Source organism: Lutjanus erythropterus, chromosome 8 (genome assembly GCF_056507025.1).
Source record: "Lutjanus erythropterus isolate fLutEry1 chromosome 8, fLutEry1.hap2, whole genome shotgun sequence".
Classification (NCBI taxonomy): domain Eukaryota; kingdom Metazoa; phylum Chordata; class Actinopteri; order Lutjaniformes; family Lutjanidae; genus Lutjanus; species Lutjanus erythropterus.
Genome location: NC_139324.1, coordinates 3370917 through 3387721, shown reverse-complemented (window position 1 = coordinate 3387721; position 16805 = coordinate 3370917). Strand labels below are relative to the sequence as shown.

The 16805-nt window shown below is 39.7% G+C and overlaps 1 protein-coding gene across 3 annotated transcripts in view; it reads left to right on the top strand.

The window, feature by feature from the left end:
* tmeff2a (transmembrane protein with EGF-like and two follistatin-like domains 2a) overlaps window positions 1–12680 on the top strand; it is a 210073-nt gene extending 197393 nt beyond the window's left edge. For all 3 annotated transcript variants that reach the window (XM_084724265.1, XM_084724264.1, XM_084724262.1), the window contains 2 exons: window positions 9131–9289; window positions 12065–12680. In XM_084724265.1, the coding sequence (XP_084580391.1) occupies window positions 9131–9289; window positions 12065–12161 (256 nt within the window). In that variant the 3' untranslated portion in view covers window positions 12162–12680. The remainder of the gene's footprint in view (window positions 1–9130; window positions 9290–12064) is intronic.
* The last annotated feature ends 4125 nt before the right edge of the window (window positions 12681–16805 follow it).

Below are 16805 nucleotides of genomic sequence, written 5' to 3'. Positions count from 1 at the left end.
AAAAATTCAACCTTTATTTTATCTGGATAGAAATATTGGAAGCTTAAAATGGCTCTACAAAAAGAAAACTTTATTGTCATTTTTCTCAGTTCTGCACTTTGGGAAGTTACTGCTTTTTCCTTTGCAGGGCAGCACAGATACACAATCAACCAAGGACAGAATAGATGGCAGTGGTGGTCAACTGGCGGGCTATGGGCCACATTCGGCCCACCAAAGCTTCCCGTCTGGCCCACAGAATAGCTGCTAGTGAAAGTCCTGGAAAAATGCAGCTTCACATTCAGTTTATTCAGCTGGAGAAACAGTAGTCTGCAATAGTCACAGGAACTGCATTGTGTTTGTCAGTGAGCTTGGTACTGACACACGCCTACAAAACAAGACAACGATCATTTGAGGTCTGAAAAATTGCAGGGAGTGATGGAACAAGAAGGAGCAGCCACAGTGAGCTGTTAGATAAAGACAGGCCGCACTCCTACAACCTTTACTCCTCCCAGCTCCTTTAACTTTTTCTGATTGCTGACTCATGACGTGTGCAGCATAAAATCAGATCACTGTTGCTCACAGAATGATGAGAAAAGGCCAATTACTGCCTGACTTCTTTATTAAAACCACAATAGTTTGTTTGGCTGCCCTCAGAATTTGTGACCTGTAGTGTGTTAACACCAGTTTGCTGGCTTGCTGTTACCACCAGTATCTACAGGTGTCAGATAGCAGAACTGGTTAAATTGGTTAAAGTTTATTTATTTATATATTTAGAAGGAACCCCATTAGCTAGTGCCTTTGACACAAGCTAATCTTCCCGGGGTCCAAATCAATTCATCATATCGATCATTAGCTCATAACATCACATTAGTGTGACATATGTACATCACGTGTGAAACAATGATTGTGCATGTAACACTTACCGTTTTCACAACCATACATTCCAAAGTACTTTCCATACTGACTCTGCTTACTCTGTGAACAGAGGTAGGTCAGGAGGAAGTTTCATCATGAATTAATGTCACCAGCCAATGTCAGAGAACACAACAAGACAAGACGTTATACTTCTAAAGTTGATCAGTATTTTCTTACAACCACATTATTCTGGAATTACAGATTCATTCATCCATCACTCCTCAGTGAACTAGGTCTAAGAGCATTTTCTAAGTTAGTATATAGTTGGATATCCAGTGTTTTCTGTTCACACTATTATAGGGTAATAGAAATAACTTAAATTTTGTAAAGAAAAGTCAAAATATGAAACAATAATAGGCTAACTGTGCCTAAATAATTAAATATGTTTTTATTTGAAAGTCCATTTCAAAGTCTATTTAAAAATTCCCTGAAAAATTTAGGTAGCCAAGCATTATTTTCAAAATTAGGTGTAATTTAAGCACAACACAGTAAGTTGGGGCTATTGATTATTAACTCATAATGAGCTGAATGGAGTTTTAATAGCAAGCAATCAATAGAATTATATTTTGTGGAAGCTAATTATGGGCTATAGCACATTGATTCCTATGTAGCAATCAATTCAACTATATTTATCTAAGCTAGTTTTGGCAACCATGTTTTTACAGTGTAACTCTGGTACTGCTATAAAAAATCCTACATGAAGCAGGAGGACTCAGACTGGCTCTATCTTGATGCTCACCCACCCTCTCCTGCTCTCATCTACTCACACCAAAAGAAAGCGTGTAATGTGAGATGGCTAATCAGTTGTAAAATTTAGCAATTGCTAGGCGAGCACTGGAGCCCATTTATGTTTTTTAATCAGGCTTGTTTATCTTGTATGAATACAAGCCAGTGTGCTGCGAGGGGGAAGTGTTAAGAGATCCCTCCTGCTGTAGTAGTGGGCCCGGCTGTTGACCAGTCAAATATGCTGCACTGCTTCAAATTAATCCCATGCTGGATTTCTCACTACTAAATGAGCATGTTGGTGTTTCCTTCCCTACACATTATGATGATTTGCTGGTGATTTCATCTTGAGAGCCCACACTTTGTCATCTGTCTGCCAACGATAATACTTGGCTGCAAACACACCATCATGCTGCTGTCAACGTCACTGATGACTGGCATCTTGAGTGTGTCATCCAGCGACTTCCCAGAAGCTATGGAATATTTTAGTATTGCTTGCAGCAGCAGAACAAATTTAACCTTAAAGTTTCATATTTTGTTGATTTTGGAGCCCCCTGTGGACAAAAGCAGATAGTGTTCCCATCGTGATAACCACAAAATATAATTTCAAACATAATATTATGTAAATAAAAATCTCTCCCTGCTTCTTTATAACTGGCTAATGTACTACTCACTAACTGTGGCTGAGAAAATGTGAACACAGGCTCTTTTCATCATTTCTCAAGAAGAATCTGACCCGGTGGCAGCTATTACAAATTATTTCTTTGCTTATGACCTTTATATAAAGGCTTCAGTATTAAATTTAGGCAGTCTCATAATCACTTAAAGCAGCTCTAACACTAATCTTAACTCCAGCCAATTTTGCATTAACAACTTTTTTCAATCTTTAGCATCTCTGAGCTCATTATTTTGGTTTTGCTACATGCAACATTACTGTTTTAATTCATCCTGAACAACAGCTCAGATACACCCACTGTAAAACTAACTAAACTGACAGACAGACAAAGTTAGCAGATAGCTGGTGAACATAATGGCGCTTTAGCAATTAAAGAGATAGTTCAAATTATTTGAAATGGGGCTGCATGAGGTACTTAGTTGATAGTCAGCATATTACCTACAATAGATGGAAGTCAACACTATACACTGTACACTATATTTAGAATATTTTCACCACTTTACTTAGTCATCAGATATCCTTTCCGCTAGGAAACTGTAGTTATATGAGATATCGTGCTCTCTTACTCAACCAGACTCCATTGACAAAAACAGTAATTTTATCATGCAGAACATGGGAGTTGCTGGTGTACCGCTGCCTCAGGCTGTCAGTTTGTTTGTGTTATTGTGAGACTTCAGTGAATCCAAACTCACCTTTTAAAACACCAAAGTCACACAATAACACAAAACAAACTAGCCCTTTGTGCCAACAGTACACCAGCAACTTCCATGTTCTGCATGATAAAATTGCTGCTTTTGTCAATGGAGTCTGGTTGAGTGAGAGAGAGGGATGTTTGGCTATATTCTGTAATATTTAATAAGTTTAAACACATTTTGCTACTGATCCCATCCACAGCAGTACTGAATTTATTGAAAGGATAGACCCTTGAGATGTAGCATCTCATTATCAAGGACACTGCACTGATTTTACTAGTACCAGACAGTGCATTGCTTAGCTTCCAACACCAGTACTCCTGCTGCTACTCCTTATGGGGCGCGTGCTGACCACCACTGTAGGTAATATACTGACTATCAATAAGTACCTCATGCACACCCACTTAAAATAATCCAAACTATTCCTTTCAGAGCCAGATATTTCCCACGGGGATTGGTAAAGGCCAAAACAGTGTTTAAACAAGATTGAATATTGGATTTTCATTCATCAGGAAGCCAGAAACACGACTTGCTTGTGTCGCTCTGTCACTGCTGAATGTGTAAACAGGCAACTGATTGCTAACACACTAGCCTTATTAAAAGTGGCGAAAAAAAAGGTAATAATGTAATATTAGTCCTAATTCTTGTCTAAAACCTAAACTATTCTCTTTAAGCAATTCTGGAGAAAGAGTTTAATGTTGAGTCTTATTCCCAGGTCATCAAATACTGATGCATTAATATTTGACTACCTGGTGAATGAGACTTGGCAGTCAGCTCCAGAACTGCTTACCCCATCTTTAAAGGATAATTACAGTTTTATTATACCTTGGATGCCCTTTTTTGTACATTTGGCCACCCTTTTTTTCTTAACAGCATATATGTGACTTGTTACTGATATCTAGAATAAACTAAAAGCATTTAAGGGCTGTAAAATGAGACTGGCATGCTCTCTGTGTGACTGTGTAAACACTGAACAACCGTTTCTGTAACTGAGACACAGTGAGTGAAGTAACAAGAAGCAGAAATGCATGCTCTCTAAGTATAATTTAAAAATAAAAGTCTCTGAACAAAAATGCCTGACCCTGAAGAATTCACAACATGAAATAAGTATTTTGTGTCTTTCAAGGGGGGCAAAAAATTGTGTCACTGAAATTATTATTGTGTTATTGTCCAGGTCTTGCATATGTTTTCTTTGTGTGAGGGAACTATGTAATCTGGTTATAAATTCTGTCACGGAGGACAGCAAAAAGTTATAATATTTTAACTTAAGTTGCTGTCATCTGGATTCTCCGCCGGCCTTGCTTCATTTTTCCATCTGCTCCCATCCACTAAAATTAGAGCCGGTTTGCCGTCTATGTGCCTGAATCCGTGTGAACGCAGCATAAACCAAAAGTTTAGTCCAAACTTGTCTGAATTAATCCATCATTGCACAGGAAACCACAAAGCCTGGAGGTCAGCCTGTGAACTGTGATGACTATTCACCTCAGTATTCCCTCCTAAGTTTAGCTAACCTGGGGCTTTGTTTCTTGCTGCGTCAGATGTTATGTTTTGTAGTGATTCCCAAACCTCAGCAGTGACTTTGGTGAAAACAGTGTTACCTGGCCGATCCATAAATACAATCCATGAATGAGGTGTATTCTAAAAAGAAGTACAGAGCAGCAAAATGGCCTCACTTTGGAGGATTTGGCCCTATTTATTCCTCACAAGTATAGAAATACGTGAAAACGCAACAAAAAACAAATGCAGACACCCTTCACACACACACTTAGAGAACAGCAGTCACACAGGTGCAAGTGACACTACACATACATACTCACATAAGCACACAAAATACACTTGAACACAAGCAGCACAGATATTTACATAAATGCAAAATGACAAATGATATTGAATCCACCACCCACCTACACACACACACACACACACACACACACACACACAGTGAATGTATATGTGCGCCACTCAGGTCTGCCATCTTTTACAGCCTGATAGTGTAGCAGCCAGGGGGTCTTGGTATCTCTCGCTCCCTCCATTTCTCTCCTTTCTTTCTAACCTCGCTCATCCCCGCTCGCTCAGCCAGACATTCTTCATGCATACAGAACAGAGTCAACACAGAGGGAGTGTGGCATGTCTCTGCTGCCCCCTGCTGGCCGCAGTGATCGGAGGTGGTACCGTAATGAGAATGGATACACTGTAGTCTCTATGGGGAGCAGTCTACGTCTGTGTGTGTGTGTGTGTGTGTGTGTGTGTGTGTGTGTGTCTGTGCGTTCATGTGTGTGGAAACAGAGCACAAACCCCAAACAGAACAAGGTTGCAATGTTCATCTTATACACTGTCAGGTCGAAGGGATAGAGAATGTGAAGGAGACTCAGTGTGTGTGTGTGTGTGTGTGTGTGTGTGGGAGACTGTGTGTGTGTGTGCATGTTGGGAGCAAACAAGGATATGCAGGTGTTGGTGGGTAACAACCTCCCCAGAGACGGGGAAAGCAGGTAAAGAAGAGTGGATGGAGAGAGAAAGAGAGATTAAAAGGGGGACCATTTTAGCTCCTCTCTGAGGACAAAGATCACCTCCATCAGTCTCTCTCTGTGTGTCTGTGTGTGTTTGTGTTAGTCTGGCTCCCTCAGACTACACAAAGCCAGCTATGTCTAAAAACACCAGTTACATGTGCACACACACTACCTGTTTTAGGTGTGTGGGGTTTTTTGTAAAGATCATCACTGATTGATCAACTACATGAAAATCTCCTTTTCTTTATCCCGTTTTTGTTGTCAGCAGACGGCAACACTGTTGATTATAGCCACCATATGTCAAGGAGGCAACATGGCTTTGTTACAATTGTGATTTAACCAGCCAAATCACAGCTTCAAGTCAGCTTCAAGATGACAAGGTACAGCCAGATAATTTTTAGTTTTAAAGGTAAAGGTCAGCTACAATCATACAGTACAATTATATAATCAGATTTAGCCTCTGCACTTAACCCATCCTAGCATCAGGAGCAGAGCCCAAAAACTAGTCTCGCATAGCCAGACCTCCACAGTGCTCAGTGCTGGACAAAGGTCTTGCTCCACACATACACATTCAATTATCGGGGAAAAAATGGCAAGCCTTGTTTGTTTGTTTGCTAAACCAATCACAATTGTCTTGGGTGGGGCTAAGCCCAGGATGCAGCGATGGTGCCGCTGCAAAATAGTGTCAGGGGGAACTTGTTTTGGTGGAACATCTGTACGTCAGGGGGTGAGTTCTGGCATTACAATGCTTACATCACTGCAAAAGAAAAGGTAATAGCTGTTAGCTTGTTCACGTTCATAACATTACTGTCCCATGCGCTAATTTGGCATTTTCAGTGTGTAGGCTGCTATCTCAGCATTTGTTTTTGTTTCCCGGAGACTTTGAAAATGCAGATTGCAGATGTGGATGTGGACTGAAACAAGTCCCCCAATGACAGGTTTATACCAGCAGAGTGCATCTAAGTCAGACTACCCACAGACCAAGTCCAGTTCTAAGCCAGTGCCTTGGCCAGGTGCACTGACTGGAGAATTAACCTAGCATAAATGGTGGTGGGGAAAACCGGAGGACCAAGAGGCCACGTCCTAACCAGGTTTCGAATCCATGATCGTCTTGCTGTGAGGTGAAATTGCTAACCACTGCGCAACAGCCTGAAAGAGACAGAAAGATGTCTTCTTAACTTTACTGCCTCACAGACTCCAAACCCGCCTATACAAGCAGAGATTTTCCAAAGCCTTATTTATTCCCATCATACACTACAACATGAGGTTGGTATCATTAAACATAGTGTTGTGCATGTTCACACTTCACAAGAGCTAGCACAGAGTTCAGTTCATGGTCCCAAAAATGAGCTACTTCACATTAATTTCTTCCATTTTTCAAATTTAATTTTAAATTGAACCTTCTCTTACAAAGGATGCTGGAGTTTTATACTACATTTACAGTACAGCAAATGGCAGACATCAACATACTGTTGAAAACTCAGAATTCCAACTTTTCAGTTCAAATGGGATGCACCATAATGCTTGACAACCACAAGGAGGTGAAAAGGGAGGTTAGATAAGGTGACAAGCACCGAAACAGAGACTCCAGTCTGTAGTGTACGTTTCATGCTGTATGATGAAATAATGTTTTTTTTTTTTTTATCCTGGTGACACTTACTCAGCATATTCATATCATATTCATGCATTCTCTCAGGTAGTTAACTTATCTGGAGTTGACAGCACTCATGTTGACATTCGTTAGTTGCAAACTGATTCGTTCATCAATCACCAAAAACATGAGCATGCTCGATCACCATACTCTTTTAGATTTATCCACTGGAATACATTGGTTTCTTTTTCAGCAGATATTTGAAGCAGTTTTGGAAAGCTCAAGTGTCATTTTAGATGTCATGGAAAAAACAATCTAGTTTGATATTTAATTTAGAGCAGTTGTTGGGGTGAAGTGTTGGGGTTGGAGTGACAGTGGGAAATTAGCACCAGTCAGCCAAATGCTGATAGAATATGCAAGTGGCTGGTAGATTTGCTTCACTCACCAGCCAAATAAACAATGGTAGTAGCAGGTAAAATTTGAACATTCATTAACCATTTGGCCAGTGGACAGAAACTTGCAATGTATATCTTTACTCTTAGCTAAAGATACTTTGCTGTAAATTACATTTTGTTGTGTTTTTACTGCCAAATAAGAGGTTACCACTGCAACCACTGTGACACACACCTTTGCAGTAGAAATAGCTTTGCTAAAAGTGTGTTACTGAAAAGGACAAGACTGGTGAGTCAACTGAATCACTTGTCTTCTCTATCAATAATATCCACTGCTGTCAGAAACCTGGCCGATGATCTTCACTAGATGTAAGCTGGGAGGGGATCATGCAATCGCTTGTGCGTGTGTGTGTGTGCACATGATCAACAGACCTACAACTTGTCTACAGCTAATCTTACATACTACTGGACCGATCAGCCAAATCTTTTTTGTGCAGTTTCATAACTGAATGCTGAAGGACCTCTGTAGTTCACAACCTTTGAAAAACTTTGAAAAACATGCCATGGCCACAGGCATTATGTTTTTTTGATCATCCCATTGTTGTCAACATGACATCTCAAGAACACCTTGTGGGTATTTCTTCAAACTCGGCACAAATGACCTGTTAGACTCAAGGATGAACTGGTTAGATTTTGGTGGTCAAAGGTCAAGGTTACAGTGACCCCACTAAACACATTTTTTGCCATCCGCTAATTATGACAAAATTACACACAAATATCTAATAGGATCAAATGATGAGGTGATCAAATATTTTATCCAGACGGTCATAGGTCAGCTTCATTGTGACATCATAATGTTCAGCTCTCCGTTAGTCATCTGTCCTCCTCTGTGAAAAATAGTCTGTCAGTGAAGACAGCATGTTTCTCACTGGAAATTATTCACCAGAATCACACATGTATAGTGAAAACTTCCATTTTGTCAGAAAATACACTAAATACTCTTTATTAAATTATGACAAAGCTACAGGTCAGTATAGTGGCAACTTCCAGACATGGATGTAAATGGCAGCTTGACTGGTTGGTGGAGACATACAACTATGTGGCAGTAATTCCTTTTTTGACTGTTTCATACGACTATTGACAGCTGACTTCTTGCAAGTGATCAACAACTGCTTCAGTTTGAAATCGAAATTGTTTGAGCCAGGGTCAACAGCAACTGTTGGTGAAACTTTGCAAATTTCCACTGGTTGCATCTGGTAATTGTGGTGGCATTACAGTAGGTGCTTCACCATCTGTTGCCTCCAGGGATCTGCACTCTTCTTGTCCCAGCTGTATTGTGGACAGAGGCCCCAAAAAAGAGAATTTCAGATTTAGCTGCTTTGTGTGAACCTGCTCCGTCCCTCATTCCCCTGTCCACTGCAGCACTTATCGGCCATGTTCATCTGAACAGTCACAGCAGAGCAAAAGCACAGTCGCTACACTGTCACTCAGATACATTGTTCAACCACAACATCTTTACCAAACAGGTGCTGATGATTCAGTTAGAAACAATAGAAATAATTAACTTGTCTCTCAGGCCTGAGAATTGACTCCCTCTTTCTCTCTCTGTCTCCTCACTTGTGTGTGTGTCTGTGTGCGCGTGTGTGTGATCTCAGCTGTCACTCGGGTTTCAGAGGTCCCCAGTGTGACATCAAAGAGTACAACGTGCTCTACGTGGTGCCAGGCTCTGGCAAACTGCACTATGTCCTCATCGCCTCTATCATTGGAGCACTCCAGGTGGTCATCATCTGTGTGGTGGTGCTCTGCATTACCAGGTGAGTCATGCCCCAACACACACAGACACACACACACACACACACACACACACACACACACACACACACACACACATTCAAACACAGCTTACTAATGAGCCTGGGAGCAGAATTTTCCATGTCGTGTGTATTTGGGAGTCATAAGGGGGGCTGTGGAGCTCCTGAGCCTGGAGGAAACAGCTGAAAGGTCACCTTGCTTGCACCACAGAGAGAACGTGCTGTCACTCTCCCTGTAGACACACACACACACACACTCATATCTGAAAACGTGCAGCATGTGCATACAAGCATAGATGCACAGAGATATCTGTGTAGGCAAGCATACACACTTGTGTTTGAAGAGGCGTTTTGTATTCACAGTAGAAACCCACCCACACATGCACACACACACACCAACACACACACACACACACACACAGAGTATACCCTGCAGCTTGTCTGCCTCCGGCTGACCTAAGCAATTTATGACATTTAATAAAAGATTTTAAAAGAGTTTGGGCTGAGACAAAACTGCTCCTCTGAGCAAAGGAAGGGAGGAGGATGAGGAGGAGGAGGATGATGAGGAGGGGGGGCAAAGTGAGAGAGCGTGCTGTTGTAAAGGGGGAGGCAGGGTGAGAGGGTAAAGAGAGAAGATAAAGAAGAAGGGAGGGAGAATTATAACAGTGAATACAGCTACAGTACCATTAATGTTTCCTGCTGCTCAGCGATATTCATTTAAAGCAAAAACTATAAAAATACTCCGCCTTGTAAAAGTTCACAATACATCACAGTCTGAGTTGCTACAGTGGAGTCTGCTGAATGAGCCGATGTGTAAACGAATGAATGAACCCATACATGTCAGTGCGGAGTGTCCTATCTCTGTAGGACAGACTGAGCTATGGCGGGGATATTGTGTTTTATAAATGCTGCTGCAGCTGTATGATTTCCACTTGTTATAACTTGACATTGACTTGACATTCACTTAAAGGACAAACAGGTGGGAGTGGAAAAGGTCATCTCTGTGCTTTGCCTCCTGTGTATGACATTCTGCCACATCTTGGAAAACTGTCTGCTCGATAAGGCTTTCACTGCATGAGATACAGTGCTGTTAACCAAATCATTCTATGTTTCAAATCCTGTCATTCAGCTTCACCGGCAGCTGTGAATGTTGCAGCGAGTTTTTGCAGGCTTTTTTGCCCTGGGTTTGGCCTCTCAGGCTACATACAGGTTGCCCTGCCTTATTGGTGGAGGTTATTGAGCGTATGCAGGCTGAGAGGATGTCTGCAAGCACTGCTCAGGGCTGAAAACCCAATTCATGTTTTTTTCAAGTAAAACAAATCATTTCATCTTTATATTTATTTATTTTTACAGCTTTGTTTGAAGGGGCGTGCAAAAGGCTGACACAACATATGAACACATCAAGCCCATTGTAAAAAGTCTTAATCAATGACATTCTAAAACAAACACTGTTTTTTTCCAGAAATGATGATGAACGTAGCTAATCAGCCATCTTGCTTTCTTCTCATCTCTGTTGAGAGTTGCTCATACACATAAAGCTAAATAGTGATTATGTCAAGTTGTCATAACAAAGACATCTCAGACAATTACAACTTATAATAGTGTCATGTCACACCCCTTGAAATTAAGTGTTAGCACAGTTGCAAATTGAACATCAATTAGAGACAAATCTGCAAAGTATACTGCAAAGAATACTATTGTATTCTTAGTAAAGATACTAATACAACATTTTCTATCATTAAGTATGAAGTCACAAAAGTGACATGATATTAAGATGGGCTATAAGAAAGATTTACATAGTGTTTCTGTCTTTGTTACAGTAATACTATACCTCACAAAAGAGAATCATTGGACCAACTTTAAAAAGTTTTTTTTTCTTTTCAAATCAAGTTAACAGGTTAGATGAAAACAATTTCTTCATGTCAGAAATACTTAATAATCAACAGTCTACACTGACGCAACTTAAATTTAAGGCAAGTCAACTTAGAAGTTTCTAGTTTTCCAACTTAATTACACGATTTAACTAATTCAGGAGGACCATATATATAACACATTACATTATTCGATCACAAAGTAGAATTTTGTCTTCCATTAGACTTACTTGATTCCAGGTCACCAAGAGAAGACTCAGCTGCAGGGGGTAAAAATCTGGCGAGGTTGTCACAATGTCACACACACAATAGTAAGAGAAATCTAACTGACTAGCTTTTACTGAAATAAGAAAAGCAGGTTAAGGGAACGGGGTGTAATTTCAAGTTGTATTAATCCACAAAAGTGGAATGGCATTACTAAAACAGAATGTAAAATACTGCCTGACTTCAACTACTACTGAAATAATTTTTTACAGTGTATTTATGTTGGTTTGTTTCACTGAAATTACAATAAAGGCCCTTTTCCACCAACATGGAACTCAATTCAAGCACCTAATTTTGAACCATTTGGAACATTTCCACCAAAAATAAACCTGAAAAGTTGGTTCCTAATTGGAACCAAAAGAAAGCAGGTTCTCCTTGGGAACCAAAGTTGGCGTGTCATATGCTACAGGTTGTTGTACAGCACCTTCTGTTGGTGACATCCTCAATTACAATGGTTCCACTTAAAACTGGTGGAAATCTGGGCTGTTTCACTACATGGCACCAAGGTTTCAAGGATTTTGAATGGAGCCAGTTCAAGAACCAGAGCTTATTTGGTGGAAAAGGGTCCAGAATAAGTTTTCACATACTCTTAATTCCAACTTGTGTTTCTTTGTACCCATCCCTCACCCTCTTCCCTGTGCAGGAAGTGCCCACGGACCAACAGGATCAACCGGCAGAAGCAGAATAATGTCCACTTCAGTTCAGAGAACACCATGCGCGCCTCCACTCGACTTATCTGAGCCCAGACACAGCGGACAGAGTCCCCCTCCACCTTACGGAGCGCTGTGGCGTTAGATGTTCCCCCTTGTAGGCCAACCCCCGAAAATTAGGATCTGCTTCCCCCCCTCACTCCTCGCCCTCTCTCCCAGTATGAACTTTAAGAATGCCCAGGGAGGATGGTGGCATAGCAGAGACAGAGCTGGCGCGTACCAGTCAGTGATGACAACGCTGTCATCAGTCGCCACCGCCGCCAATTTTCCCAGTTGCCGATGTGTCTCCTTGCACCTTGTCACTTCCGCCCAGTGTTTTTCTGAACAAACTGAACCATGAGGTGTCGGGGAGGGGGGGGGGTTGCTGAGGATACAGAATGTGTGAGTGTGTGTGTGTGCACGAGTGTGTGTGAATGTGTCTTAGACATGTGAGCTTTGGTAGAGGCGGGCTAGCCGGTGTCTGTCGTTTGTAGATGAGGGGTTAAAGCAAAATCGGGGTAGTGCAAAGCAGGGTAATGGGCTTTAAATGAGGTGTGTGTCGTCCGGTCCGGGAGGGGAGGGTGGTGGGGTGGGTGGGGATGTCAGAGGGAGGGGGGGGGTTCGGGGCTACACGTGATGCCTTGCACCTTGTGTTATAGGAGACCTTTGACAGAGGGCACAATGTTAATATAGAGCTCTCTGTTCGGTTGTGACGATGACGTCAGCTTCTGTATCTTGGGTTCTATTTCCAATAGTTATTACTACATTGTCTTGATGGGGTCATTTTTCTGTAAATGTAAATAAATAATTTATATCACGAAATGTAACATGCTGTGTCAGTCTTTGTTTGTGCAGTGCGTTGATTCAGCAATGACATGTACTTAATATTGATTACTGTCACAATCATCTGCTCTAACATACAGACAATTTCATTTCTAAATAATGAAAGTCAAGTTCTGTATGTGCTCTTATTTTATTCTGTTATATTCTATTCTATTCTGCTATATTCTATTCTATTCTGCACTGTTCTATTTTGTTCTATTCTGTTCTGTTCTATTCTATCCTGTACTATTCTCTTCTCTTCCATTCTTTTCTATTTTTCTTTGTTCTGTTCTATTCTATTCTATTCTATTCTGCACTGTTCTATTCTATTTTGTTCTATTATGTCCTATTCTATCCTGTACTATTCTATTCTATTTTGCCCTATTCTGTTCTGTTCTGTTCCATTCTGTTGTGTTCTACTTAACTCAGTTCTATTCTGTTCTATTCTATTCTACACTGTTCTGCTCTGTTGTCCTCTATTTAGTTCTATTTAACTCAGTTCTATTGTGCTCTGTTCTGTTTTCTATTCAATTCTATTCTTCATTCATTCATTCATTGTCTGTAACTGTTTGTCTTTGAACGATCATGGAGGGCTGGAGTCTACCCCAGCTGACACTGGATGAAGGACGGTGTACAACCTGGACGAGTCACCAGTTCATCACAGGGCTGAACACATAGAGACACACAAATATTCACACGTATGGACACTTTAGAGTCACCATTTAACCTATTTAGCTTCATGTCTTTAGGCTGTGGGTGGAAGCAGGAGTACGAGGAGAGAACAGGACAACTCCTATTCTAATCTATTATATTCTGTTCTATTCAGCTCAGTTCTATGCTATTCTATTCTATTTTGTTCTATTATGTTCTATTCCAAATGAAGAAGAGTTTCTGGATGAATTCAGTCATGTTTGCTTTTTCAGTGGTGAAATGGTACTACATTCATTTACTCAAGTACTTGGGTTTAGTTGCGAAGTAATTGTACATCACTTGAGTATTTCATATCTCTTAATCCTTTTTTTCCACCACATTTAAGAGAAATGTACTTTTTTTGCACTAGTTACTTTCAGAATCATTTTTTATTCATACAAAACTTATAACAGTCACTGTTAAAGGACCTTTTTTTCAGCATTGCTACTTTAACTTAAAGGTAGAATAAGTAGGATTGTTCATTTCTTTTTGTAAAAAAAACAGAAAGATAGTAGATTGTTGAGGCTCATTCCCAGGATATCAAAGACTGGGATGTCCTGAGCACAGTAAAATAATGAGAAAATTAGAAGTTGGGAGTGGAGGGTGGGGTCTCTGAAGATGCAGTACCACCACACACTTCTGGTGGGTTGTGGGTACTGACTGAGAGGGATTATTCTTGTATAAAATAATTGTACATTACTTGAGTGTTTCATCCTTTTACTCCACTGCATTTAAGAAAGAAATAGTACTTTTTTTTACAGGTTACTTAAAAAGTCAAAACAAAATGTATAATAGATTGTTGAGTTTAATCTTGAAATGCTCATTCTATGAGCTTAAGTAGTTAACATCTGATCCACCTTAACCAACTACAGAGTCAGAAGTATAACACTCATATATTAACACATCACAACACAGTAAAATTAATCTAATAATATGAAATTTAATTGCATAGCATTCACATTTTCTGTATTGAGTACATTTGCTATTGATATGCCTACTCTTACAATGCATGTTATTTTAGTAAAATATAATTTTCAGTGCAGCAATTTTCTTTTACTTTTAATTGCTACTTTCACTTAAGTAAAGGATCTCTACCACTTTGCATTTAAAATATGTCCACACACACAGGTCCTGCTGGACACACAGGATCAAAGATACTTTCAAAAAGGGCAACAACAAAACTGGTGAGTAAAATACACTTCATTCCATGTCCATTCTCGTGTACATTCATATTTTATTATCATCTTCCTTTAACAGGTTTTTTGTTGTTGTTATTTTGAATGAATGTTTGCATTTCTCACTCTTGTGCATTTGTTTCTGACTTTTACTTTGCAAAGTGTCACAACCGAACTAGGACTGAACCCAAATGCACGACTCTAGAGACGAGGTCAAATATACAATCTTTTAATATCAAAGTATCAAAGGAAAATCACTCAATCGAGGAAGATCTCAAACTAACAAAAAACACTCTGATGAGGAAAAATACTATAAACACAGAAGAAATCAAAATCACTCGAGGAAAAATAACAAGACAAAGTATCAAAATAACATAAGGCAAGTCTAAGGCAAAACAAAGTATCAAAGAATACAAAACCTGAATTGACCAGAGTCGTGTAGTAAACAGACGTGGGTTCTCTGGCACACAAGACAAGACGAACTGGCACAGGACAAAGGGAAACACAGACTATATACCCACACACGAGGTAATGGGAAACAGGTGGAAACAATCAGGGCAGGGCAGACAATCAGACCAGTGGGATCACACAAGGGGGAAGGAGCAAGTTACCTGAAACGAGAGGAGAGTTAGGTGTCAAAATAAAACAGGAAGCCACGAGACAACATAGACACAAGACAAAAACTAAACATAACTTAACCTGACTTCTTGGACATGACACAAAGACTCTGAAGTGTAGTAGAAGTGGTGGAATGTAATTAAGTGCATTTAGTCAAGTAATTAAAAAAAAGAAAATATTCTCTACATAAGACTGTTCATAACTACACTAGTAATGAAAAAGTTGATAAAATTAAAAATTTTAGTGCAGCTTGCTGCAATAGTTTTTTGAGTTTTGAGGAAAACTCATACTCTTCCGTTCTGAAAAAAGTTTTTTGATGAGATATTTTACCTTTCTTCTTCTTTTTAAACTTACACTTTTGAGTTTTAGAAACCCTCAAAAATATACTTAAAAATGACTGAGCAAACCCATTGAAATGAAAGTGAATCATATATTTTAGTAATTTTAATTGACACCCAAATAATGACAAATGAGGTTCATTGCTCTCTGTGACACAAATATTCAAGTTTACCTAAAGAATAAAAGTTAATTATCTTAACTAAAGATTAGAGGTCAACAAAGTTTATGTCCTGTCTATGCCTTGAAATGTTGAGCATTTTTTTTTTTTTTACAGTGAAGGTCAGTGAATTATCTTGAGGAACAGGTCATGATTTTTGAGAGACATTGGTGCTGAGTTTTTCAAAATTCATGTTTGTATGTATATATTTATTTATTTATTTATTTATTTTCTTATTTTTGTTGCTTTGAGTGCCAGTTGCAAAATGCCTCCTACTTTATATTGTGGAGAATGCAGACATCTCTACAGCAGACATTTTCAGAACTCACACCAAAACTATCTCAATGGATAAATAGAACGACAGGTAAGAGGAACAATATGTATTTCTGAAGCTACCCAACAGCATTTAGGAATTCAAATCAACCCTACTTTATCAGTTGCAATAATAAAGCAATACACAGTTGTGTTCTACATATTATAATTCAGTTATAATGGAATGGTCCATTCTGTACAATGAAGCTGCGTTTTACTTTTGGTACTTGTATTTCTACTTGTTTATGATTCTGAAGGCAGGACTTTAACTTGTAATAGTGTGTTCAGACTGTAGTATTGGATACTTCTTCCACCACTGTTAACGGTACCAGTTCAAGTCAAATAGGCATTCAAGAAGAAACGTAATTGAGCTACAAGCGTCCTCCGCCACTAGATGGTGCTGTGTTCACCACAGGCCGCATGAAGCCCAGTCAGCTCCCCTCCTTTGCCGGCAGAAGAGATCAATATTTAGCGGAATTACTGTGGGGGATTGTGTACAGTTTAACAACCACTTATTCTGCGACCAATATAACTGGAAATATTGCCTTTGTGATGACTCTGTACCACATTATAAGGCAGGTA